Source organism: Nannobrachium achirus (genome assembly GCF_963921795.1).
Source record: "Nannobrachium achirus genome assembly, chromosome: 17".
Classification (NCBI taxonomy): domain Eukaryota; kingdom Metazoa; phylum Chordata; class Actinopteri; order Myctophiformes; family Myctophidae; genus Nannobrachium; species Nannobrachium achirus.
The window spans coordinates 53,307,310-53,334,314 of NC_137824.1; the positions used below are offsets into that span (position 1 = coordinate 53,307,310).

The 27,005-nt window shown below is 44.2% G+C and overlaps 1 protein-coding gene across 1 annotated transcript in view; it reads left to right on the forward strand.

The window, feature by feature from the left end:
* Positions 1 to 8,461: 8,461 nt before the first annotated feature.
* The window catches only part of fat2 (FAT atypical cadherin 2), a gene marked incomplete at both ends in the record, with an annotated part of 123,233 nt that continues 104,689 nt past the window's right edge, over positions 8,462 to 27,005 (forward strand). Inside the window, 4 exons of the mRNA XM_080746806.1 lie at positions 8,462 to 11,708; positions 15,274 to 15,585; positions 22,728 to 22,786; positions 24,383 to 24,694. Of these exons, the coding sequence (XP_080602932.1) occupies positions 8,462 to 11,708; positions 15,274 to 15,585; positions 22,728 to 22,786; positions 24,383 to 24,694 (3,930 nt within the window). The remainder of the gene's footprint in view (positions 11,709 to 15,273; positions 15,586 to 22,727; positions 22,787 to 24,382; positions 24,695 to 27,005) is intronic.

Here is a 27,005-nt window from a genome sequence, read left to right on the forward strand (position 1 = left end):
AACACTTTCATACCTTTACTCGAGTACATTTTGAATTCCGGACTTTTACTTGCAACAGAGCATTTCTATATTGCAGTATTGATACTTTTACTCAAGTAAAATATGTGAGTACTTTTTCCACCACTGATTACATTAGTACTAGACTATTACATTAACAATATGGTGGTTGGAATTAAGTGTCTGAGTTCCAAGGAAAAGGTCTCTCTTACCACTAAGCCATGCTGTCACAACAATGTGTCACTACAACACATCAAGCTTTAACCACCTGAGCCACACACAGCATCATAGAGAAATTAACCTTTGTGCAAGCTCACAATTCACAATTACTTTTTTATTTATTTCCTTTTTAATTAGTTTATTTTTAATTTGGGGAAAATTGTTTGCATATTATGAAATGCCCAAAATGTTGTTCATAAATGTCTCTTTCACAAAATGTAATGCAACCATGATAATTGCGACCATAGGTCGCAGTTAACTATGAAACCGGCACATTTTGTCCACGTTTCTGCGTAACTCTGTAGGTCACGCCTGACACTGTGGTTCCCCTGACACATCACTGTGACATCACAGGTCTATGGGTTTGTCTCTCTGACATCATGCTGGGGAACCACTCTGAACAGAATGGGTTTGCAGCTCTGACATCACGCTCTGGCTTCACTGTGATGTCACACTAACAGAATCCCTTTTATGCCCATATATGGAGTTCCCTGATGTCATCAATATTACGCCCATATCTAACAGGACTTCATATGGGAATGCCCATATATGGAGAGCCACATCGGCCACATACCACACTAACAGAATCCATATATGGCCAAGACAGATGGTCAAGACAGCCCATATCAGTGTGGCTGGTTCTGCAGACAGGGATCTCCATGTATGGGCATAAAAGGGTATGATGTCATATGTCATAGACATCATCGGACTTTCACATAACGAATAACTGAGTAAGCATGTTTGGGCTCTCACAGCATATCTCCATATACAGTACCAGGGGTCTCCATATATGGGTAACTGTTCCGATACATCACTGGCCAGATGGCAAAGAATTGGTGCGTTAGTGCGAGGTCGCATGTCGCCCTGAGGTGTCTTACTAGTAATTGTACTTAGTAAACGCACACATTTTCACACGCACGCACGCACACACACACACACACACACACACACACACACACACACACACACACACACACACACACACACACACACGCGCACACACACACACACACACACACACACACACACACACACACACACACACAATACATTTTCATAAATGCTGCAGCACACACAGAGACTCATACTGTACCTGTACAGTCAAGTCATCCACAAAGAGACAGTGTGTATATATAACTCATAAAAACAATGTTTACAAGCACCTACACATACAGTACAACACTGCAGGCTACACACCTGCCCCTACCCCCCTAGAAACACCCCACCTCCCCCATGAACACACACACACGCACACACGTACGCACACACACGCACACACGTACGCACACACACGCACACACACACACACACACACACACACACACACACACACACACACACACACACACACACACACACACACACACACACACGCACACACACGCACACACACACACACACACACACACAGTTTACAGTTACAGTTTACAGTTTAGGCATTTAGCAGACGCTTTTAATCCAAAACGACTTACAATAAGCAGATCCAAAACATCACAAGATAATATGTCAGTACATCAACAGCAATATAACAAGTGCAAATGGATATCTATCTAGAAAAAAAACACAATATAATCAAAGTTCTAAAAAAAAAACTAAAAACAAATGCTAACTATCTTCATGTATGGTCATTGATTTTCTGTAGTGCTAGGGGTTTAGGTGGAGTCTGAAGAGGTGAGTCTTCAGTCCACGGCGAAAGCTAGCGAGTGAGTCCGTTGTTCTAAGTGCGACAGGGAGTTTATTCCACAAACTGTCTCGGACGAGTAGATTTTTGCCCTGGAGTTTTTAGCGAGGGTTCTGTCAGCCTCCCTGTGTTGGCTGATCTAAGTGAACGGGTGCGCACACACGTACGCACACACACGCACACGCACACACACACACACACACACACACACACACACACACACACACACACACACACACACACACACTCTCTCTCTCTCTCTCTCTCTCTCTCTCATACAGCCTTTTGCAGAGCCATGCTGTAAAAAAAACAAGGCTTGATTTAAGGCGGGAGGGAGGTAAGAATGGATGGTCCCATCTGACATGACATGCCCCTACTGCGATCATTTCCAGTAATGCCACTTATGCCAGACATGTAATTAGATGGTAATTACACTACCTTCCCCAGCATTCCTTATGTACAGCTCATTAACTAAATGAAATTACAACTTGATAAAAGTTAAAACTGAGAACAAAAGTTGATGCATTTTAAATCGTTTTTGGTCACATCGGTGAACCATTGGGTATGAATTTTAATTTAATGAATTTCAATTTAATTCAGGCATTGGAATAGTGTTAACCCTGCCTGAGTTTTATCTGACTGTATAGAAAATCTGCATAGATTTGGATGAACATATATTATAGCTTAAATCTAATAAATATGCAAAATACCAATAGATTCAGGTGACTCAAATTTGACCTACGTAAGGATCTTTTTGCACTCTCAGAGTTACAAATGCATGCATGAGCACTGAAGATTTAAGTTACATCCCTAAGTTACATCCCTAGTGACTAGCACGGGCTAGTCACTAGTGGATACGAGGGACAGAAAGATGACTCTTGAAAATTAGGGAAGATGGTGCTATGCGTAAATTCCCTTCCTCAAACCCAGACCTTACTGATATAATCTCATTATGTATGACCAAGATGTAGAACATAAGATAATACCACACATACCTGTCACCCACCACTGAAACCTCAATCCCGCAAACCTCTCCGCAGATGTGGAAATACATCCCATACATGGGGATGATGTTTCCATAAGCCCCTATCAATTATGAGATAAGTTATACACACAGGTATTCATAACTTTTTTGCCGCTTATGTGAAATCATGCTTTCTTTTAGCTTCATTGTGATTCTCATTTGTCCGACACATGCCTCCAGCGGCTTAGAAGAATTGGTGATTTAGAGTAATGTTTATTTCATAATGGGCTTTAGGAATATTTATAGGGACTGTCACACATGTTCAGACAAGCAACTACTTCCAGCGTAAAGGGGGGAAGTTTAGTGAATGTGACATGAAGCGATTAGCATCTCTCGTCACCCATCTTGTGGAAAAGAAAAGATGTCTTGCCATTGATAACAGACGCGTTTGTTTGCCGTGGATGGCTGTGACAGATGCAGATAAGAGCAAAGTGTCCTACTAGAATAGGGTCCTTTCAAACTGAGAGGGCGTGTGCCCCTCGGCTTTTGACCATCTGCATTAGCACCTTATGATTGTAAATGTGTGATGGTTTATATCGTATATCATTAAGACACCTTGTGGTCATGTATTTTCCACTTACTGTACCAGTAAGACTCCCTAATCGGGAGATAAGCGACCGTCAGGTCACATGTATACACAAATAGGCCTGTAAGTACCTTTGGTTCCTGCCTGGGTCCATGTTCATGACATGACTATAGACATACTGTGTACAGTGTACTGCTTTGTGTGATTTTAGGGCAAAATCTGTAGGAGCAGTGTCCAAAAATGTGTTTGAAAAAATTGGCCTGATGGTGGCGCTAAATGGGACAGATCCATGTTGATGACATGACTATAGACATACAGTGTACCGCTTTGAGTGATTTTAGGCCAAAATCTGTTGGAGCAGTGTCCACAAATGTGTTTTGTACACGCGCCTTCGCGCGCGTGCAAGACACCAGTCATGTTGCCATAATACCTTAGCTTTTTCGGAACTGACGCCACTGCCCTGATATTTTATGTAGGGGAATAAAAGATGGAAAGAGCCACGGAGGACCACGGCCAAACAAAGTATATAGGGTTTAAGTGGTTTAGCAGCCATGGGGGCCGCAACAGATCAACTGTGCTCTTTCACACGTTGATGGTGTTGATGTTCCTGTGCAAGGGCTGATTAGGGCTCCCACTTCACAGAATGAAACGGCAGCAAACCATTTATTAGAGCTTATCAGCAGTAAGAGGAAAAAAATAGCACCTTAAAGGCATAAGGATAACAAAACCTCAACACGGCGTTATGCAAAGCACGTTGACATATTCAATTACATACTGTGGTGAAATTAAACTCCAAGTACATCACAGTATATTACTGTAACATGTACATATTTCAGTCAGTTGCGTAAGTAGAAGTATATGAAAATGTCTACAAAGTTGCAATGAAGTTAAAAAAAGATTCTTATTTTGCGTGCGTGCGTGCGTGCGTGCGTGCGTGTGTGCGTGCGTGCGTGCGTGCGTGCGTGTGTGCGTGCGTGTGTGTGTGTGCGTGCGTGTGTGTGTGTGTGTGTGTGTGTGTAATCTTACAAACCACTGCACCACTGCAGTGTGGAACTTTGTGTGCACTCTACCCTTAAGCCACAGAACCAGGCATGTCGTGCACACATAGACATGAAAGGGGGCTTGAGCCCCTGCCCCTTTATCCGTCTGTAAAAAAAGTGCTCTCTCCAGACCATGAATGCAGTTTTTACTATGGTGAAAGAAATGCAAATGCCCTCTTTCCATGCCATACCTGAAGGCAGCATTCAAGAGAATTGCCTTGTCCAAACTCAACTGAACATGAATGCATCATCTTATGTTGAAAGAATTGCCCTCTCTGTGTAGAAATGCTGTACGCAAAACATCTCCAGTATTGCCTTTTTTATGCTTAGTTTAGTGTATTATCAAGTATTGGAAATAGCCGACCTCCAATTTTTTTTTATCAACTCACAGTAGCAAGCATACATTTATACAAGTCTTACATCCACAAAAGCATAATCACTGTTTCAGGTGATCAAAAGGAATAGGCTGAAGCTAAAAAGCTTACAAATTCCTATCCTACTCTATGTATTCATGGTTTAAGATACGTTAATGATTATAAAAGTGTTCAAATTGACCATATAAAGAGAATGTAAATAAAAAGAAACTGTAATAATTACAAGCCCAAAATACATCAGCATAATAACAAATCAAAGCGTACCTGTCCTACATATTCATGGTTTAGGATGCAGTAATATGTTAAAGGAGTAGTTCACCCCCAAAATGACTTTTTTTCTAATGATTACTCATGCCATGGAGTATAGAGTTCAATAATATTTTTTGTTTTTTGTCACATTCCTAAGACAAAAATTTGATTCGAGTAAATTTACCCCCATTGATTCCGGATGTGGACCCGTTTCGAAACGGGTCCCCATCCGGAACGAATGGGGGTACATTTGTTATCACATTTTTGTCTTAGGAATGCGACAAAAAACTAAAAATATTATTGAACTCTAGTCTCCATGGCGTGACTAATCGATAGAAAAAAAATCATTTTGGGGGTGAACTACTCCTTTAAAAGAGTGTACAGGTTCACCATATAGAGAAAAGAAAAAAAAAAAAAATTTTTTTTTGAAATGTATGACACTTCCTTTTCATGTTTCTTTTTTTGAGAAAATGTGGAAATGAATGACAGTTTCATAGCATTATAACATAAAGGGAACAGACAGTATATAAAGGTCCAGGGGCGTGTTGTTGTTTTCCATCTCTGTACTGGTGATGTAAGCTCGTCCTATATCTTTCATACCACTCTAACATGTACTATTCATTATGCCTTGAAAGCCTAGCAAACCTGTACAAATCTCACGTAAAAATAGGTCAATTTAAAATCAAAGCAGAGAGTCCCCGCGAGACATATAGTTTGATTACGGTATATCAAATATGTCATGGTTGCTAGCATGGAAATATGCGAGGGTCTTATAATATAGTCTAAGTTAAGATATAACTAATAAGCCTAAAGCAGAGCTGAAGTTGTATTTTCACTGGTGCATCCGCCTTCCATCTACAACAAAAGATACAAAATAAGTATATATCTTCAGAAGATGTCAAACCATTTTAATGTAAGAGAGTACCGTACAGTACAGTATAGACCGATTTCTCAGAGCGGCAACCATAACTGCGACACTGCAGCTACACGGCAGCGCTCTGCAAAAAGGTCCATAGTCTACAGCAGGGGTGCCCACACTTTTTTGACTTGAGGGCTACTTTTAAAATGACCAGCTCGACATGATCTACCCACCCCAATAAAGATGTACCTGAGGTGGCTTTGGAATAGCGACCCTGGCATTACATATAAGACAAACACACTTGAAATGGGAAATAGTGGGGAAAAGGGTCTTCATCCCATTCTGTATGGAAGTGGTATGTGTTTGGGGTTATTTGTAATGCTACTGACTCTTGACACAAAGCATTGCATTGGGTGGTTTGCTTACTTTAGAAGCCATGAAGGGAGCTGACAAGTCCCTTTTTATGTCAATCAATCAGTCACTTCAATTCAAGTGACATGAATGAAGATGTGTCAGAATTGTTTATAAATATAGGGCATGTCATGTGATCTACCTGCACAGCCTTTGTGATCTACTGGTAGATGACGATCTACCTTTTGGGCACCCCTGTATGGAAATGATCTGTCATTGGGCTGGACTTTTCTTGAGTTAACTGGAACAATTAAAATGGATTATACCTCTATCATGTCAATTATGCTTTTATGCATTCAGAGTATACACAATTAAGGATTGCGAAAGACTGCTTGGTTGGTGGATTATATGCCTTTAGGGACAAAACAGAGAGCAAAACAGTTAAAGCCATCAGCAGAACAGACTTATAGACATACAGTTGCATCCATTTACAACTGGATCAACACTGAACCGCCCCTCATCATCAGAATGATACTATGTCATGGAACTACAAATCCCTCTTTATCGCCCCATGGTGACACAGGCTTATTTTGATTAGTAATTGTTATTGTATTCTTCAAAGGAGTATTTATGGGTATATAAGGGTTTGGTTTCCACCTGTCTACAACAAAAAACCTCAGGGCCAAGTGCTTTGCTTGGTTTTACTTTGGTCAAAAGCGTGTCAGGACAGGAGACAAATACCTCTCTTGTTAGCTTTCACTCCACTGATGTGTCGTTGTGTTGTTGTGTGTCCCATATTGTATATTGGAACAGGAACCTGGACTATGCAGAAAACGAATGGGCTATTCACAACCTACTGAGGGGGCTAGATAATAGGAAAACAAAAATCAGCTTTATTTTCATATGACAGGTTTAAGGGGGTTAAAAGATGGGTGAAAATCTTTGTCCTACAAGCTCTCATCATTTGCAGTTTCAAGAAAGGGGTATAGAGAGACAAACATGGAAAGATATCAGTTACCTCAGATTTGTCAAAGTATTTCTAATATCATATAAGAGACATATACACAATGTGCATGACATTTTTTATTTATTTAAAAATGAATAAATAGCAATTCAATTGCAATACAATGAGGCAGTGAAAACAGCAGCAGATACACAAATACAGTCCCTTGTGTGTATATAGTGTGTTGTGCAGGTGAGACAACACTGTTCAGCAGGTATCAACGTGTACGCATGGACGGATTAACCCCCGCGAGGGCCCCTGGCCGCTAATTTTTTAGGCCCCCCCCCACCCCCCACCATAATCCCTCCTCCCTCCGTCGCACACTATCCAGCTTGGATTTTAAGCCATGATGATCATCTGTGGACCAAGAAAGCACCTGTAGACAACAGAGGAGGGGCCCACACATTTGATTTTTGATTAAAATATACATTTAATTTTTGTAAATTGTCAATGACCACGCGGGCCAGTTCCCCCAAGGGCCCCTGAGAGCCAAGGGCCCCTGGCAACGGCCCCACCGGCCCAATGGTTAATACAGCCCTGCGTGTACGTCTATACATATGCGCCAGTGCAGCAGCAGCGGATGCAACCGCGGCCTGTATACATACAATGTGTTGGTGTACAGTGGGTGAAGGTGTCAGAGTAGGGCTGTCACCATTATGACATTTTACATGACGATTAATTGTCACTCAAATAATTGCGATTAACGATTGAATTATGTATTTGTCGTTGACATTTACATTTCCGTTTGGCTTTTAGGCTTTGAAGTTGCACATGGCCATCATGACACATGACTTAAATATACAAAGAAATTACTGACATTTTGGACAACTTTATACTTAAAAAAGAACATTGATAACACGCTGCGACGCGATGCAACGCGTTGTGAGCTTGTAGTTCGGCTATTTCCACTACTTTTTGAAAGTGTTTGAAACTATATTAACATTTCTCAACATGGAAACGATTATGACGATTATGCTAAATAATTGCAATTACCTCAAATAATTGCGATTAGACGATAATGTAATAATTGTGACGGCCCTAAATGATGCTATTCATAATTTGTGTTTCATTGAGTAATATTGTCCCTTACCCTCTCTCTCTCCCACAGTTTCTGAGGATCCTCGTGGACATACCGAAGATGGCTGCCTCCAAAGCAGCCCTCTTGCTCACGACAGCCGTGTTCCTTCTAACTCTGGGCGGGTGTCGAGGGGGAAAGCAGGGCACGCCGCTGAGGTTCACGCACCACCTTTACAACGTCACCATCTACGAGAACTCTGCTCCGCGGACGTACGTCGAGACGCCGGTCAAAATGGGCATCGAGGTGGCCGACACCTTCTGGGACATCAAGTACAACCTGGTCTCGGGTGACGAGGACGGGCTCTTCCAAGCGGAAATGCTCAGCGTCGGAGATTTCTGTTTCCTGCGGATCCGGACGCGCAGCAGCAACTCAGCGCAGCTCAACAGGGAGGTGAGAGACAGTTACACGCTCACCGTCGAGGCTACCGAGAGCACTTATTACTTCCAGGCAAAGACCAAGGTGTCAATCCAGGTTCTTGACACCAATGACCTTAAACCCCTCTTCTACCCCGCCTCTTACAATGTGGCAATCAGGGAGGATGCGCCGTTGAAATCGAGCGTGGTCAGGGTGAGCGCTACCGACGCGGATGTCGGCAGCAATGCCGAATTCTATTACTTGTTCACCAGCAGAGCTCATCCTTTCGCGGTGGATCCTTTCACGGGCACCGTGGATCTGATTAAGAAGCTCAATCACACCCGGAACGACAGATACGACCTCACCATCTTAGCAGAGGACAGGACAAAAAAAATTGCCGGCGTTCAGAAGTTCGGCAATGTCGCGAGAGTCGTAGTGAACGTGCAAAAGATGCCCTCGGCCGCCCCGGTTGTCACGCCCCCCAAGAGTTCCATAGTTTCCGAGGACGGCAGTAAAATAAGCGTCATAATCAGTGTGGAAGCAGGTATTAAGCCAGTGGATTCCTTGAGTATTGTCGGAGGGGATCCCAACAAGTGCTTTGAGATCATCCCCTCAGGCCTGAGAGGCAGTGACTTCCAATTGATCTCTACCAAGAGGATTATCTGGCCTCAGAGCCCTTTTGGCTTTAACCTGTCCCTCCGAGCAAGAGACAGGAGCACCCCACCTCTGCTCTCTCCTGCTACTCAAATCCACATTTCCTCCCATCATTATAGCCCATTACGATTCCTGGAGGACACCTACATTGTTACGCTCAGCGAGTTTTCACCTGTCAAAACTCACGTGGTCAGGGTTTCTGTGACACCGGGCCCCTTCAATGTTACCTTTGAGTTCATACATAACCCTGACAGCACTCGGTTCAAGATCAACTCTAAGACAGGAGTGATCACAACCGCGGCGGCGTTCGATTATGAACAAAAGAATCGCTATGAGTTTGACGTAACGGCCAACCAAGGTGAAGCGGAGACTCACATAGTTGTCGAGATAATAGACGAGAATGACAACAGCCCCAGATTCACCAAAGCCTCTTATCAGGCCACGCTGGAGGAAAACACCCCGGTAGGCAGCGCTGTCTTGACGGTGATGGCCATAGATATCGATCACGATAAAAACGGCTATGTAACGTATTCCATTGCCAATGCAGGCCCCCAGCCGTTCACCATCGACCCGTTCTCCGGGGTGATCTCCACCTCGGAGCACTTGGACTACGAGCTGATGAAACGTTGGTACCACCTCAGGGTCTGGGCCTCGGACAGCGGGAGCCCGTTCAGTCGCGTCAGCGAGTGCGCCGTGACGATCACCATGAGCAACGTCAATGACAACGTCCCGTTGTTCGAGAGGGTGGAATGCAACGCCACGGTGCCACTGGATTTCCCCGTAGGAGAAAACATCGTGGAGCTGACTGCCATCGACCTGGATGAGCTGCAGCAGCTGAGCTACACCATCGAGTCCGGGAACGAGCTGCAACTGTTTGCAGTTAACTCAACCGGCGGCGTCACTCTCACGCAACAGATACCGCCTGTGGTTTTAGCAGACAACAAGGCGGTTACATACACTTTAAGGATCACTGCAACAGATGGGAAGCACCACTCCGACCCATCTTATGTCACCATCATTGTCACGGACATAGGCAACGATGCCACGGTACATTGCAGAGAGACAGGGATTTTCAAGCAACTGACGGAAAAGCTCATCGAGTCGATCAAACCCGTGTTGACTGTCCAGGACGAAGAGTCCTTCTCCGATCTTCACATAATCAACCGACACTCGCCCAAGTTTAACTTGGGCATCTCTGGCTCTATTGATCTCACAGAGGACTACCCGCTAAATTCCACAATCATTCATTTCGAGGCCGTAGATAAGGATTCCGGTTACAATGGCAAACTTGTGTACGCCATATCCAGCGGGAATGAGGATGGGTGTTTCGCCATTGATATTTTCACCGGGGAACTTCAGTTAGTTTGCTCCTTAGACAGAGAGGTCAAAGAATTCTACATATTGAACATCACCGTCTATGACTTGGGGATACCTCAAACATCCGCTTGGAAATTCATTGCTGTGAATGTCATGGATATCAACGACAATCCACCTGTTTTTGAGCAACCTAGATACGTCGCACGCATCCCCGAAAGCACGGAGGTGGAGAGCATCATATTCAAAGCCCAAGCGGTAGATCTGGACGCGGAGGACAACGGCAACATCCAGTACTCTCTGCTCACATCCACCGACGTGTTCAAAATCGATCCGTTCACCGGGGACGTGACGGTGGCCGGTCAGCTGGACCGAGAGGTCTCGCCCAGACACGATCTCCGGATCGAAGCGCGAGACCAGGCCAAAGCCGGCCCTCAGCTGTTCTCCACCGCCGACCTGGTGGTGATCCTGAAGGACGTCAACGACAACGCTCCCAAATTCATTCCCAGGTCCTACAAAGTCAAAGTCCCAGAGGACGTCCCGGTGGGCACCGTGCTGCTGTGGGTGGAGAGTGTCGACCTGGACCTGGGCAGCGGGGGCCTCATCACCTACAACCTCAAGAACACCGAAGGCGGGATCTTTCACCTGGACTCGTCCACGGGCTCCCTGACGCTGGAGAGGGAGTTGGACTTTGAGCGGCGCTCGTCGTACAACCTGACGGTCCGCGCCGTCGACCACGGCCTCCCGCGCTCCCTCTCCTCCTCCTGCTACGTGGAGGTCGAGGTTCTGGACGTGAACGAGAACCTGCACTGGCCGTTGTTCTCCGAGTTTGTCTACAAGGCGGCCGTGATGGAGGACGCCGCGGTCGGGAAGTCGGTGGTGACCCTGAAGACGTCGGACAAGGACCAGGGCCGAGACGGAGTGGTACGGTATCACATCCACGACGGGTCCGGGCTGGGAGTCTTCACCATCGATGAGGAAACAGGTAAGAGATACTAGGCCACTTGAACCCTGGCATCCCTATTCTTAGGGGAACATAAGCCGATCTACAAGGTTTAGTGCAGTGGTTCTCAACCTGTGGGTCGGGACACCCAGGGGGGTCCCCAAATTATTTTGGGGGGTCCCCAGATGATTAACCTAATGTGAAACATTGTTTTCTCACTCAACAGTAAACAAACCAACATAATGTTTATTTGTATAGACTAGGATATTTGCATATTTCTAAAGTGACAATTTAAGGACTTTTTAATACCTCTAAACAAATTAACAAATAAAATATTGGTTAAATTGTCAAATATTAGAGCCAGACATCTATCTATAAATGCGACAAATCTCTGCGTGTATGTATCTCTGCGTGTATGTAACCCGCGTATCTCGAGAACCGTTCGTCCCACCGGCTTCAGATTCGGCACGCGCGTTCCCCGACGCGGCGCGGAGTGCAGTGCCGAGCCTCGACCCGACCCGACGCACGGTTTTCCGAAACCGGCGCAAAACGTTCGGAATCTCCTTATGCAGAGCTGATTGTTGACATCAGGCTGTTCCGGAGGAAATCGGCGCAAGCGCTGACTCATTGTGACATCACTTCATAAAAGGCTCTGACATCACGTACGCCGGCGCAAAACGTTCGGAATCACCATATGCGAAGCTGATTGTTGACATCAGGTGATCGGCGCAAGCGCTGACTCATTGTGACATCACTTCATAAAAGGCTCTGACATCACATACGCCGGCGCGAAACGTTCGGAATCACCATATGCGGAGCTGATTGTTGACATCAGGTGTTTCGGAGGAAACCGGCGCAAGCGCTGACTCATTGTGACATCACTTCATAAAAGGCTCTGACATCACGTACTCCACATGAGTCAACAAAAAATCTCTGTGAATGTGTATGTATGTATGTAATCCGCGTATCTCGAGAACCCTTCTTCCCACCGGCACGCGCGTTCTCCAGATATGGGCATAAAATGAATGCCCGTATGCGGAGCTGATGTCTGACATCAGAGTTTTCCGCAACCGGTACTGTGTGTGCAGAGATCTCCATATATGGGCATAAGGGGACAAAGGCAAACAGATGGTCAAAACGGGTCCTATGACAACAGGTATATTGGGGTTTGCATTAAAGGGTGGGGACAAAGGCAAACAGATAGATGGTCAAAACGTGTCCTATGACAACAGGTATATTGGGGTTTGCATTAATGGGGTCCGCTCCAAAAAAGATAAAGAAAATAAAAGAGACAAGACAAACATAAGACAAGCAACAAAGCGTGGGACTGGGAGGATGACTTGAATGATGCAGATTTAAGCAGGCTGCGTATTCTGCTTAAAGAAGAAACAAACAAAAAGCGACAGAGATCTCATATATGGGCATAAAATGGACGCATATAAACAGATATCTCCATATGCTTAAAGAAGAAACAAACAAAAAGCGACAGAGATCTCATATATGGGCATAAAATGGACGCAGATAAAAAGATATCTCCATATATGGCATATATGGGCATAAAATGGACGCAGAATCACAAAGATCTCCATATACGGGCATAAAGGGACACAGACAGACAGATACAGAGATCTCCATATATGGGCATAAAATGGATGCAAATAGACAGATATCTCCATATATGGCCATATATGGGCATAAAATGGACCCAGGATTATATCTGCAGTGATCTCCATATATGGACATAAAATGGACGCCGACAGACAGACAGATACAGATATCTCCATATATGGGCATAAATGGACACAGGCAAACAGATGGTCAAGACGGGTCCTATGACAACAGGTATAATGGGGTTTGCATTAAAGGGCGGGGCATTCATTCCCTATTTACATCGTTCCCGAGTTGGCCAGGTCGCCGACTAGACGCTGGGCCGCCCGAACTTCTAGTTGTGAAAATAGCAGATCTACGTGCTCACAACGCCTCGCAACGTGAGGCGTTGTGAGCATGTAGATCTGCTATTTTCACAATAGCACCGTGTTTTCACAATAGCACTGTGTACAAAATGTAATGCCTCAACTCTTAGTGCTCGCCAGGGTGGGGGGTCCCCAGTTAAAATATGATTATTTTAGGGGTCACCGCCTGGAAAGGTTGAGGACTACTGGTTTAGTTAATAGGGGAGAAAGTACAGTCAAAGGTCTGTATTGACGGTTTAAGTGGTTAAATGTCTGAAAATGCACAACACGAATCCTACATCATAATTCTGTCAAACAAGTCTATGAAGCTACTGGTATCTATGAAATCTATGAAAAGGTTTAATTTCTGCAACACAATTGTATACAATATGTAGTGGGCGTCCATGCTTCATCTGTCCTCGATCAGCTAAGTGGTCTTTGGCCTGAAAAAACATTGAATACCCCTGCACTTAACTGAACAGAATTACATCTTTTACAGCTGCTGTCAGTCTAATCTAAACTTTTCACCCCTACGCTCGCTGAACTGTCAAAGTAGATAACACTATTGGTAATGATATCCTTTAAATTGTTTACCTTCACGTGAAGCTACGCCCAGTGACATGGAGACATGGTCACGCTGCATGATCAGCTCTAGGGGTGTTTGAGGCAGTTGTATATTTTCTTTCGCTTTGTGTGAGTTATATGGCGCCGCACTTTCAGTATAGATAATATCTGAGCAAATAGTCTGTCATCATGAAGAGCTGAAATATGTGAATCTCTCCCAGGCTTTACAGGGGTACTGTAAGTGGCTCTCAAACCTGTCCTCAGGGGATGTACTTTATATTTCCACAAAGATCTTGACATTCAAAAAGCGACCACAACAACAAAAAAGAAAGGGAAAGGTGGCATGATATGTGTCAGGTCGCAGTTACTATCAAAACCTACACTGGCTGTCTGTCAGTCAGTCAGTTAGTCACTCAGTCAGTCAAGTCACGTCACACTTTTCCCCATCTCATATCTCCGCCACCGTTGCCCCTATCCATGCCAAACTTTGCACACACACTCCTTGGCTGCCAAACGGATCATTTCTCACATGCAAAACACATTTTTGGCTAACCCTTACAGCTTTTGCCCTAAAATCACGCAAAGTACAGTATCTCTAAAGTCATGTCATCAACATGGATCTGTCCCATTTACCATATTCCCTCCTGATTGGCTACCATTGCCTTTGCGTATGCGACCTGACGGTTGCTTATCTCTCGATTAGGGAGTCTTTTTTTTTAATGTTTTTTATCCCACGGTTTTTGTAACCCATTTTTCTCACCCGGTGACTACCTAACCTGTAGCCCTGGTTTCCGCTCTCCCCCTGCCGCGCCAGGGGACATTGGGGAGCACCCGGCTGGCTAGGGGGAGGTAGTATAGAAACCAGGACTACTGCATGTTTTTGTGTGAGGGCCTATGCCCAAGGAGACACGGGGAGAGCATGCAAACTCACCACAGAGAGGCCCTATCGCCAACCCCACCTAGGGTGTGGGTGCTGATGACGCGGGTGGAGGAACACGCCCCCAGCGCCCACAGCTTCCCCCGGCGGGAATCGAACCCAGGACCTTCTAACTGTGAGGCGAAGTGCTAATCTAATTGATCGTTATCCTCAGGTGTAATCCGCACAACAGAGATGCTGGACCGCGAGACGGTCCCCCACTACTGGCTGTCTGTCTACGCCACAGACCTGGGGACCGAACCTCTGCGCTCCTGGACGCACGTCTTCGTCGAAGTCCTGGATGTGAACGACAACCCTCCAGAGCTCTCCCAGCCCATCTACTTTGCCTCCGTCCCGGAGAACGCGCCTAAGGACCGCTCCGTGGTCCAGGTGGAGGCATTGGACGCTGACACGTCATCGGACGAGAAGCTGTCCTTCTCCTTGCCGGAGTCGCAGCGCACATACTTTGACGTCGACCCCAAGACAGGTAATATTGAAAGCTAGTCGTTAGGGCTGTCACGATTATGACATTTTACATGATGATTAATTGTCACTCTTATAATTGCGATTAACAATTTAATTGTGTTTTTGTCAATTACATTTCGGTTTGGCTTTTAGGCTTTGAAGTTGCACATGGCAGATATGACACATAACCTAAATATACAAAGAAATTACTGACACATTTGACAACTTTATACCTAAAAAAGAACAGCTTGTAGATCTGCTATTTCCACTATTTTTTACTTAAAAAAAATATATATGAACATTTTTCAACATGGAAACGATTATGATGATTATGAAAGATAATCACGATTATGTCAAATAATCGCGATTAGACGATTATGTCATAATTGTGACAGTCCTACTAATCGTACATGTCCTCTTGTGGGCGACTGAATGGTCGACCGACGACTATGCCGACTCCTGTCATGAAAGTAAAACCAACCAATTTAAAGACTTTTACTTGACCTTTACTGAATTGTGCCTATTTAAGAGGAGGACATGAAATGACAACGTACTGTATGTTTTCCCCCCCTAAGTGCAATCTTTCTTGAATGAGCCTTTTCACATTCCGTGGCTTGCTTCAGTCAGTTTCGAATTTTGGAATTTGACATTCGCAAATTAACACACACATTACAGGTGAATGAAATGTAATCATGGAGATGTATACATTAGTGTATGATATAGCTCTAGGATATCGTCGTTGTCGGGTGGAATCCTCGTATCTCCAAGTTTCAAATTTGTATGTTCTTTGGCAAAGTAAAGCCCTGCTTCATCGTACAAGGCCGTCGCACAAAAGTAGTGAAAACAGCAGATCTACAAGCACACAACGCCTCGTAGATCGACTGTTTTCACTAGTTTAAATCATTTTTAAAATGAAAAAATGCAAAACGAACGGTTTTGGACATACAAGGTTTTCACACGACAACGACGATATATAATTGGGCATATAAGGCATGTCATCTTCTGCTTTCATAACCTACTGTACGCACTCTGAATCCTTATTATCCGTGTTCATTTTTAACTCTGCAAGACTCAGGAGTTACAGTACGTGCCACTGCCTCTACCCTCCACACCCGGCTCCATATTGGCACATTTATTTACATTTTGATTCAAACCAGAGCCTTTGGCTGGCAGTATCGATACACATTTGTTTCTGAAATTGCCCTGATGATGTGACAGCATCATTCATTACCATTCAGATTTACATTTTGATTCAAACATTACGCTGTCACTGACCAAACCTGACAGGCAGCAAGCAGCGTGTATGTTATTTCCAGGCAAAGTGGACTGTGAAAATAGGGCTGCTTTCAATTCTTTCAATTCACGGGGAAATAAATATCTGAGCGGCACCACGCGTAGCAGCCCTGGGTGTGTGTTCTGTGTTGCCAGCACAGCACAGCAGTCGTCCCCTGTCCAAGCTGAAACTCACACACTTCGTGCCATAAATCTCTCCCTGCAGACACACAGCCACTCAACCGTGTTCTATTAGGAAGTGAGGCTGGTAAGGGGAAACGAACGCACCGCCCAGCTGGGAAAAGGAGTCTCACCCCCACCCACACACACACAGGGGCGTCACAAGGGGGGGAGGGGAGTGGGACTGAGTTACTAGGGCCCAAGGTGGAGGGGCCTGGAGTTGTTTTATACTTGAGAAAAAATAGCAGATATACAAGCTCACAGCGCGGCACCGAGTGCTGCGCTGTGAGCTTGTAGATCTGCTATTTTAGAAAAGTCGTGAAAATGTGTGCAAATTTTGCGAATATATGTATTTTTTAAGCGAACATTTGTAACTCAAATTTTACTTCTGGGGGGTCCCTGGAACTACATATTTTGGGATGGGGGTCCGTGGCCAAATACATATCATTTTGGGGGTCCTTCACATGAAAAGGTTTGAGCACCACTGACATAGAAACTTAGGTTTTTCAAAAACCCTTAGAAGGATCCAGAAGACATTTATAGAATCGGGTCAAAAATATTCAAAGACATAATTGCACAAACTTTCATGGGGGGCCCCACAGTGAATTCTTGTACCCAGGGCCCAGAATTTGGTGCGACGCCCACACACACACACACACACACACACACACACACACACACACACACACACACACACACACACACACACACACACACACACACACACACACATATATCTAAGCGCGCTCACTTTATGACAGTTGCAGTTGAGTGTCAGTCACTTGCTTTGGGCTTTGATGTGCAGGCAAATCAGGGCAACATCTGCCTTTCTCGCTGCAAGCCAGGACAGGCCCTGTCGTCTACATATAATCTCCAGGTAGTTGGAACAGTTGTCCACACCCCAAGGCCAATACACCAGTGGATTACCGAGAGAGGTGACTTACACTATAGCTGTGTTGATTTCTTTGACTAAAACTATGGCGAAATATGTTCGTCCACTACGCTTTTTTCACAGACGAAAAGTAATAAAGCTAAACAAGAAGAACTAAGCTATACTAAAACTAAGAATAGGCATATTGTCAACAAATGTTGTCAACAAATAAAAACGAGACTAAAATGTTAGGGAGGGACCAGTGGAGAAGAGATCCAGGAGTACTAAAAGACAAGGAATTTTCTTGTTTGGTTGCACTCTGGTGTTGCGGTCTGAAAACAGCCGATCAACAAGCTCACAACGAACGCATCGTGCTGCGACATGTTGTGAGCTTATAGATCGGCTATTTTTAGCTTGCAACCAAGTATAAAATCACCATCAATCACCAAAATAGATTTTCGGCGACAAAATCAATTATAGACTAAAATCTTGTGATATTTAGTTGATTAAAACTAGACCAAACATTTCAGATGACTAGTAAAATATGACTAAAACTAAACTAAATTGTATTCAAAGACTATGTATAAAACGAAATAATAATTTGCTGTCAAAATCAACACTGCATTATTGCACCAGGAGGACCACAAACGATAGCGGGGGAGGGCAACGAAAGAGTCTGAGAAATGAGAATTGTCTTATGATATGAAGTAGACCGCTAGTATGTCAAATAGAGCGAATGTCTTTAACAGTCTGAAGGTCTGTGTAAAGACCTTGTTTCCGGCCCCTATTGCTCTGTTATTGCTGTTGTAAATCTACTTTCAGGAAATTGTTTTGACAACAAACAGTCATATTTGACTATCTTGAATATAGATAACAAAGAATCCATGTAATATAAAAATACACTCTTAGTAGGGCTGCTATGAGTGGAGGAAGTGAATAAGAAACTGAAATGTAAAGTGATGAATGCATTGGATAATGTTAGTTCCTTCGGGTATACTCTTATCACAACAAAAGTAAGTATTTGACATAAGTCAAATACTTACTTATTATAGATTATAATCAATCAATGTGCAAAGAAATGATGTACCATTGTGGGATCATGGCCGGAGTTTCAATAGAAAAAGAATTGCAAAATGAAATTTAGTTAAATTAATCTGAACCTCTTACAGTATGGAGTAGGGTGACTGGCTGTTTACTGTGGGACTCATGCCTGAGCAGGACTAACATGACTCATGGCCTATACAAGTGTCTGACTAAGCTTTAGTTTCTCTGACAAACGCAGAATGTATTGGATACAACCTAAGGGGTGTTGGCAAATGTCCCCCCTTGAATATTAGACATGTATTTCAACATGACTTGGAGATTTAAATACAAATCTCTAGACCTCTTCTGCATTGATGGGAAACAGTCTCTGGTTCCCATGTGTTTGAGTTTGTTAATTAAAGTAGGGTGACCAGATGTCCCGGTTTGGCCGGGACTGTCCCGTTTTCAAGCTGCATGTCCTGGTCTCCCAACAAATATCTCTAAAACACTAATATGTCCAGGTTTTCAACATTCACTACAAAATCGTTCCGGTTTTCGGCAGAATTAAAATAATAGTAGTCTTTATGCAACCCTGCGTGTGTGTGCGTGCACGAACGTTAGAGAACGTGCATGCGTGGCGCGTGCACGGTAACGTGCGCATTGCTTTGAGGGTCCCGGTTTTCGGCAACAGCGGTTCGCGTCCCGGTTTGAGTGGCTGAAAATATGGTCACCCTACAAAAAAAGCACACTTTCTAAAGCACCCCACCTGTCTTAAAAATGTCCTCCCAGTGGACTTTGTTTACATGGAGGACTGTGGTAAAATGCAGAGCGACCATCCTGACCCCCTCCTGAACTTGAATGCAGCAACTCATGTTGAAAGAATTGCCCTCTCTGTGTAGAAATCAAGCATCGAAAATAGCCAACCTCCAAGCTCAGTGAGCTTCAAGCTCAGTGAGCTTGGAGGTCTGCTATTTTCGATATTTTCACCAAAAGGCCCATTTACAAATTTCAGCCCCTGCCTCTCTAACATTCTCTGCACATCCCAGCTTTCCCCCATTATCACAACTTTCTTACCATGTGGTGGTTGGTGTAAATTCACCTCGCCAAGTTGACCTAAGCCAGACACTTTATTGCCCCTTGTAACTTAAGGCTCTGAACTTATTGCCTCTTTTACACCACGCCCCACTCCCAACCCCCTTCTTACGCTAACCTTTTCCTTAACCTACTCTCTTGATCTACTTCACCCCTGACCCCCAGACTTCTCTTTAAATATTTAAAGCCCTTGGATACACACACTATCTAACTACCCAACGTCCCGCAGCCCAAGAGGTTTGTCCAGGAGTACACTGTACATACATTATACCATTACTATCATGGTTGGCAGAGTCTGTCTGCTGACACAGCTACAGGCATAATGCAGTATAGTACCTCCCATGACATATTAAGAACTTTATTATAAATTATTACAATGCAATCTTTCTCCCAGGTTATTGTTGTCGTTTAGTTTTTTATTTTGTATTTTTTAAGTGCCCTCCAGTTCCATGAGTGTGCAATTAAATTTATGTTTGCCCGTTTTACTGTGTGTACTTAGCTACACAGAGAAAGAAACCAGTCTCACCCTAGCCTCAAACCTGTCAGAATTGCACCTACTGGCTTGATATGTTCATGTTCTTTTTTATGATTCCATTCTATATATTTATGATACAACGACAAATCTCCAGAAAGCCAGAAAGAAGAAAAATCAATACTATCTGATCCATCAGAACTTCAGAAGATAAATCCTGGATCAGGTTCAGTGAATGCACACATGGTCATGTGATTAAATTGTCACAGAAAAGTACAGGACATCACAGTGATGTCATGTGAACACATTTAATGCACCTAGTGAAACATACACGCACACGCACGCACGCACGCACGCACGCACGCACGCACGCACACACACACACACACACACACACACACACACACACACACACACACACACACACACACTATTTTAATGCACTGAGATCGGCGCCAATTCCTTCAATTTCAGTGAAGTTGCAGTCAGATCAGAGGTTCTGTTATGAGACGAGAGAGAGCTCAGTTTCACCAATAAGACGTGAATCCTGTTTTAAGGTCATTTTCCTGCTTTAAATCCCAGAAGCCACAGCCAACTTTTCACACAGCTGCCAACAGTAGCATCAGTTCAGAAGAAGGTATGGTATGGCAACATGACAGCGCGCGTGCAAGACACCTGTCATGTTGCCTTACCTTAGCAACAGGCATGTTACATTTATTTTAAGAAGTACATTCTATTTTTTCCCCAAAAATGTCTATGGTTTCTTGGGCTGGATATGGCAGTCTGGAACAGTTGTTCAAGTGCAGCTAAAATTGGCATAATATAGTAAACGTGCCACAATTAACAATAATGCATTGCACCTGTGCAGCTGACCTGCGGAACCTGGGAATATACTATTCTGTCAAGATGGGGAGAATAAAAGTGTGGAGAATATAATTATAATACCTTGTTAAATTTGGCATTTGTAGTTATTTTAATGTAATTTAACAACATAACCAGCACAGATAGACAAAGATACATTCATGGATTTATATTGTAAAGTAACTTGTATTCTCCCCCCCTGGACCCAGGGTATGGCAGCTGCATACCCCTGCCATAGCCAATTGACGCCCCTGGCTGCCAAAAAAGCCTATATTGTAAACCTGTTCTGTAGGGTGTTTTTTCATCTCTCTCTTCTCTCACACACACAGACACACAACATGCACGTACACACGCTCACATGCACTCATTTATACACATTCACTGTCTCTCTCTGGAATAAACATAAACCTGCCAACGTGCAGGTCCTTGGGAACAGTTACCTGTAGTAGACGGAGCCAGAGTCAGACTGAAATGTGTTGCAGGGTAGCTTAGCCAATATATTGCATTCCCTGTACAAAGAGACGGTGGTGGTCGACCAATTTGTCATTCAATATCTGCACTATACATGAGGGAAAAACAAACAAAAGGCCCTTGTTGTTTCAACTTTGCATTCCATACGTATTCAGATGTTTTAAGTGCTATAGCTGCACACTCCACAGCAATTTTCGACAGAATTGGCAATTGCTCCAGTTTACCTTTGGGTTTTTGTTTTCGGGAGAGCAATAGACATGAAGGTGAAGAAGATTCATTTTTACTGCGAGGAGGAAGAGTGGAGCAGCTGTGACAGGTGTGGCGTCCATGGGACTGAAGCAGACACACACGTGTGTGAGACGTGCAAACAAACCACCTCTCCGCCTAGAACAGGGTCCCCCAATTAGTTTTCCCCAAGGGCCGAATTATGTCTAGGGTACCAAGCCAAGGGCCACAACATTGCAGGGGGCGACGGCGTCGTTTCTGCTACTCCAGCGACAGTTCAGATATCGTCGTCGTCGGGTGAAAATCTTGTATGTCCAAAACCGTTTGTTTTGAATTTATAATTTTTAAAACGCCTTGCGGTGCGAGGCGTTGTGTGCTTGTAGATCTGCTGTTTTCACTACTTTTGTGCGACGGCCTTGTATGAATTGCGAAAGAACGTACACATTTGGAGATACGAGATTTCCAGCCGACAACGACGATTTACTAGTGTTGTTGCTGCTCTTATACCACCATTATTACTGGGGTTGGTGTGGGCCAGACAGTAGCCCCCCGCGGGCCGCAAATGGCCCGCGGGCCGCCTATTGGGGAACCCTGGTCTAGAACAACAACAACCATGACCACAACGACATGCCTAACTGTGTGTGTATGGGTGTGTGCGTGCGTGTGTGTGCGTGTGTGTGCGTGTGTGTTTGTTTAGGTGTTATCCGCACTCTCACTGTCTTGGATCGAGAGGAGAAGTCAGAGCACACCATTGAGGTGAGACCTCTCATTTTCAGAACAACACCATCCGCTTGCCCTTTTGGAACGGTTGATGTTCATACTTTGTTGTAAAAATGTCTTGTTGATACATAACTTAACAAAAAATAATCACAACAATGACACACCCACTCTTACTTATAGGCTCTATGCACGGCAGTCATATTGTAAAGAAGTTGGGCCCCTTAATTACTTCCTACACAGGTGTTACCAATGACACTGACGAAGGCTCTGTTCCATTCTGGTCAAACAAGAGTGCATGTTGACTCACTGGAATCTCTGCTACGCCAGTGGGTCTCAAAGTGTCCTTGAGGGGGTTCCAAATGGCCCCTTATGGGTCTGTAACTCTGAGAGTGTGCAAATGGAACCAAACCCATTTGAACCTGTGAAGGAAGTATAAGGAAGGGGCCCAACGTCTCACCAAAATGGCTGCTGTGTACAGTGGTGCTTTGGTGTTTTCTTTTCAGGACGGACGGTAATTTTTAATTTTTTGATGTCACATGCACGCACTCCTTGAGATGTGTGCGTGTGCCTACATGTGCGCATGGAGCAAATAGAAAATACCGCACTAGAGAAACTAAAAGTTTGCTTTGAACGAATCTCAAACAGTACTACGGTCTTCCACACAGTAATGGAGCCATGTAGCCTATGAGGACGCACGCACAATGCACATACAGTCACTGCTGGAAAACTACAGTAGGGGTTAAAGTAGCCTACACATATGAATAGACTTGTGAATCTATGGGGGATTCGCAAGCCCACCACTCACTGGTAAACCTGGTAAACTTGTTTTGCAAAATAGCCATTTGATTAGATAGGCTATGGCGCGTCATCACTCGTATAGCCTATAACTCTATGGTTCTAGCATGCACTGTGCCGTTCCTGCACGTGCATGTGGGAAATATATTGGCCTGACGGCGTCCAGTCACGTCTGGCCTCGAAAGCACTACTGGCTGTGCATATACAGTACCCATACTTTCTGAAAATCCCTCTCTCCTGTTGCTATGCTCAGGGGTGTCGCACCAAATTCTGGGCCCCGGGTGCAAGGATTCACTGTGGGGCCCCTGTGCTTTAACTATTGAAAAATAGCAGATATACAAGCTCACAGCGCGGCATCGGGTGCCACACTGCGAGCTTGTAGATCTGCTATTTTTGAAAAATCATGAAAATCTTTGAATATTTCAAATCCTTCTAAGATTTTTTGAAAAAATGTCAGTGGAGGACCCCCAAAATGATATTTATTTGGCCACGGACCCCCATCTGAAAATATTTAGTTCCAGGGACCCCCCAGAAGCAAAATTTGAATTACAAATGTTCGCTTAAAAAATACATATATTCAAAGATTTGCACACATTTTCACGACTTTTCAAAAATAGCAGATCTACAAGCTTGCAGCGCGGCACTCGGTGCCACGCTGTGAGCTTGTATACCTGCTATTTTTCAATAGCTAAAGTATAAAATAATTAAGGCCCCTCCACCACCTTGGGCCCTGGTAACTCAGTCCCACTTTCCTACCCCTTGTGACGCCCCTGGCTATGCTGTTCCCTCCATCCCCCCCTCAAATCCACTCCCTCCCTCCACCGACCCCTCTCTCAGGTCATAGTGTCGGATAACGGGACGCCCCAGCTGCGCTCCACGGCCTCCGTGGTGATCCAGGTGCTGGACGACAACGACAACAAGCCGCGCTTCACCGACAAGCTGTTCCACGTCAAGCTGCCCGCCCAGCGAGGCCGCGGCGCCAGCCAGGACGTCTGCCGCATGGTGGCCCGCGACGACGACCTCGGGGCCAACGCGGAGGTCACCTACAGCCTCCAGGACACCCAGGACGGGAAGTTCGACATCGACCCAGTGAGCGGCGTGGTCGTGTCCCGCGGAGACTTCTGGCCAGGAAACTACAGTATTGTCACAGTGAGTACGGAGCTCTTGTACTTTATTCTTTGGTAGATACGGTATGGTACGTATTGGTTGCTGTGCCTGTAGCTCAGTTGCAGGTTAGGATCAGGGTCTGTTGAGGGGGAGTATCCAAACTAAAGGGTTTGTTGCAGGTCCTCAGGTTGGCCTACAAACCATGTTTTGCATTGGCTTTGGGATGAATTAAAGGGCCTGATAACATTTACATCAAATATCTAAACATTGAATCAAGCAAATTAAAAACTGTTCAGGGTGTTCATAAAAGCCTGATTAGACGATAACATGACCAAAAGTATTTTTGAAAGTGAAATGTCCCTTTAGGACAAAACTCTGCAACAAACTCTGCAACAAACAATGGCTTATGATAATCATCTTTTTTTTTCCTTTTCGTTTGTTTCAACAAGATGGTCTCAAATCACACATTACAAACACACAGGTAAACCACGCAGGTAATTAACTTTAAAACGAAAAGAAAAGGAAAAGAAAACATGCATAATGGAAGATTAAGAATTCAGAGTTGAGCTATTTACGTGTAATTTATGTTCAAAACATGAATCTCTCTTCGGCTTATGTTATTCACTGGGAAAATGTCTGCATAAGTGTAAAACCCTATGTGAATCATTTGAAATCTGTCGAGGAAACCCATTACAAACTTACTTCCAGGCTTTAAGACTACAAAACTTTATTGTGAATCATTCAACAGGGACTACACTACTATTTACAGTGGTTTTGTTATGATAATACAACCTACATCATTGTGAATTAGAGAAAAGATACACCACAGATAGAACTGTATAAAGCTGTGCATATTATGCAGACACAAGGATACCAGAATCCTCTCATGAATTCTACCAATATGGTACAGTACAGTACAGTACAGTACATTATTGTAGATAATAAGTGGCTGTGCCAAGATCTTCGTTACACAGTATTCATCTAATATTCAATAAGAATATATTTGTTTGGGTTCAACAAGTTAATGCCGATATATATCATATCGTCTGTGCAAAGTGTGCAACTTGTAATTTATGAAAAAAAACAAAGGTTTTCTTCCCGGCAGCATTGTGAGCATCCGGACCTGGTTTGCAAAAAATATTTTGGTTTATGGTGATACTTTGGCCTGAGGGTGGTACTAAAGACAGGATAATGGGGTCACTTGCTTGCTCAGCAAGTGTCATGGCAATCCTCCCATTAGAATGAGCATGCAAGGCAATTTTCAATGTGCCTTTCAGTCTTTAAAGTCTTGCGTGCAACTGGAAATTGGCCTACGGTATGTGGAGGCGCTAGAGGAGAGACCTTTGGGTCAACAAAAAGCATTCATCCCTTTTATGAAGGTGTACGGTAAATTCCATGACAATCCAGCCAATGACGTTTGAGATATCTTGTTTGGGACAAAGGTGGAGAACCGACAGAACATAACCAGTAAGACTCCCTAATCGGGAGATAAGCGTCCGTCACGTTGCATGTATACACAAATTGGCCTGCCTGATGGTGGCGCTAAATGGGACAGATCCATATTGATGACATCACTCTAGACATACTGTGTACCGCTTTGCATGATTTTAGGGCAAAATGTGTAGGAGCAGTGTCCAAAAAGCCTCATGGTGGCGCTAGAAGAGGAGCATGTGAAAAATGAGGGGTGGAGGTTGTGATTTGACAGCCAAGGACTGGGTGTGCAAGGTTTGGCATGGATAGGGGCAACGGTGGCAGAGATATGAGTAGAGGAAAAGTGTGACGTGATGGACAGACTGACAGACTGACTGACTGACAGCCGGTGGAGGTTTAAAGGTAGAGAACTGTCGGAACATAACAAACCTCAGAGCTCTGTAGCTATGGGGCTAAAAACCATCAATCAAATGGAAACACATCCTAACATTATACTACTCAATCACTATCATTGCTTATATAGCCTAGCACAATGCACCTGTAGTTTAGCCAGGTTTCTCTGCTCCAGGGGCCCTGTTCTCATCACTCAGGGGTTCCCTCCCCTTACTATGGCCTCTCTGTCTGTAAATCTTATCTAATGAAAGTGGGACAGAGTTACCAGGGCCCAAGGTGGAGGGTTAGGGTATTGCTGCGTTCCCTGATTTTGCTTAGCATGCTCAGAAATGCCTGCACAAAATTCAGGGAGCATCTCCGATCGCGGAGCCCTTCAAACGCCAAGTTTAACTGTATTCCATTTATGCAATAAATGGTTAAATATTCTTTCCAATATCTTGCCGAGTCTATCTGTTCATTATGTTATTCATTGTTATATTCTTGACGTGAATGTTCCTGCCTAAACCTTAATTATTTTATACTTTAGCTA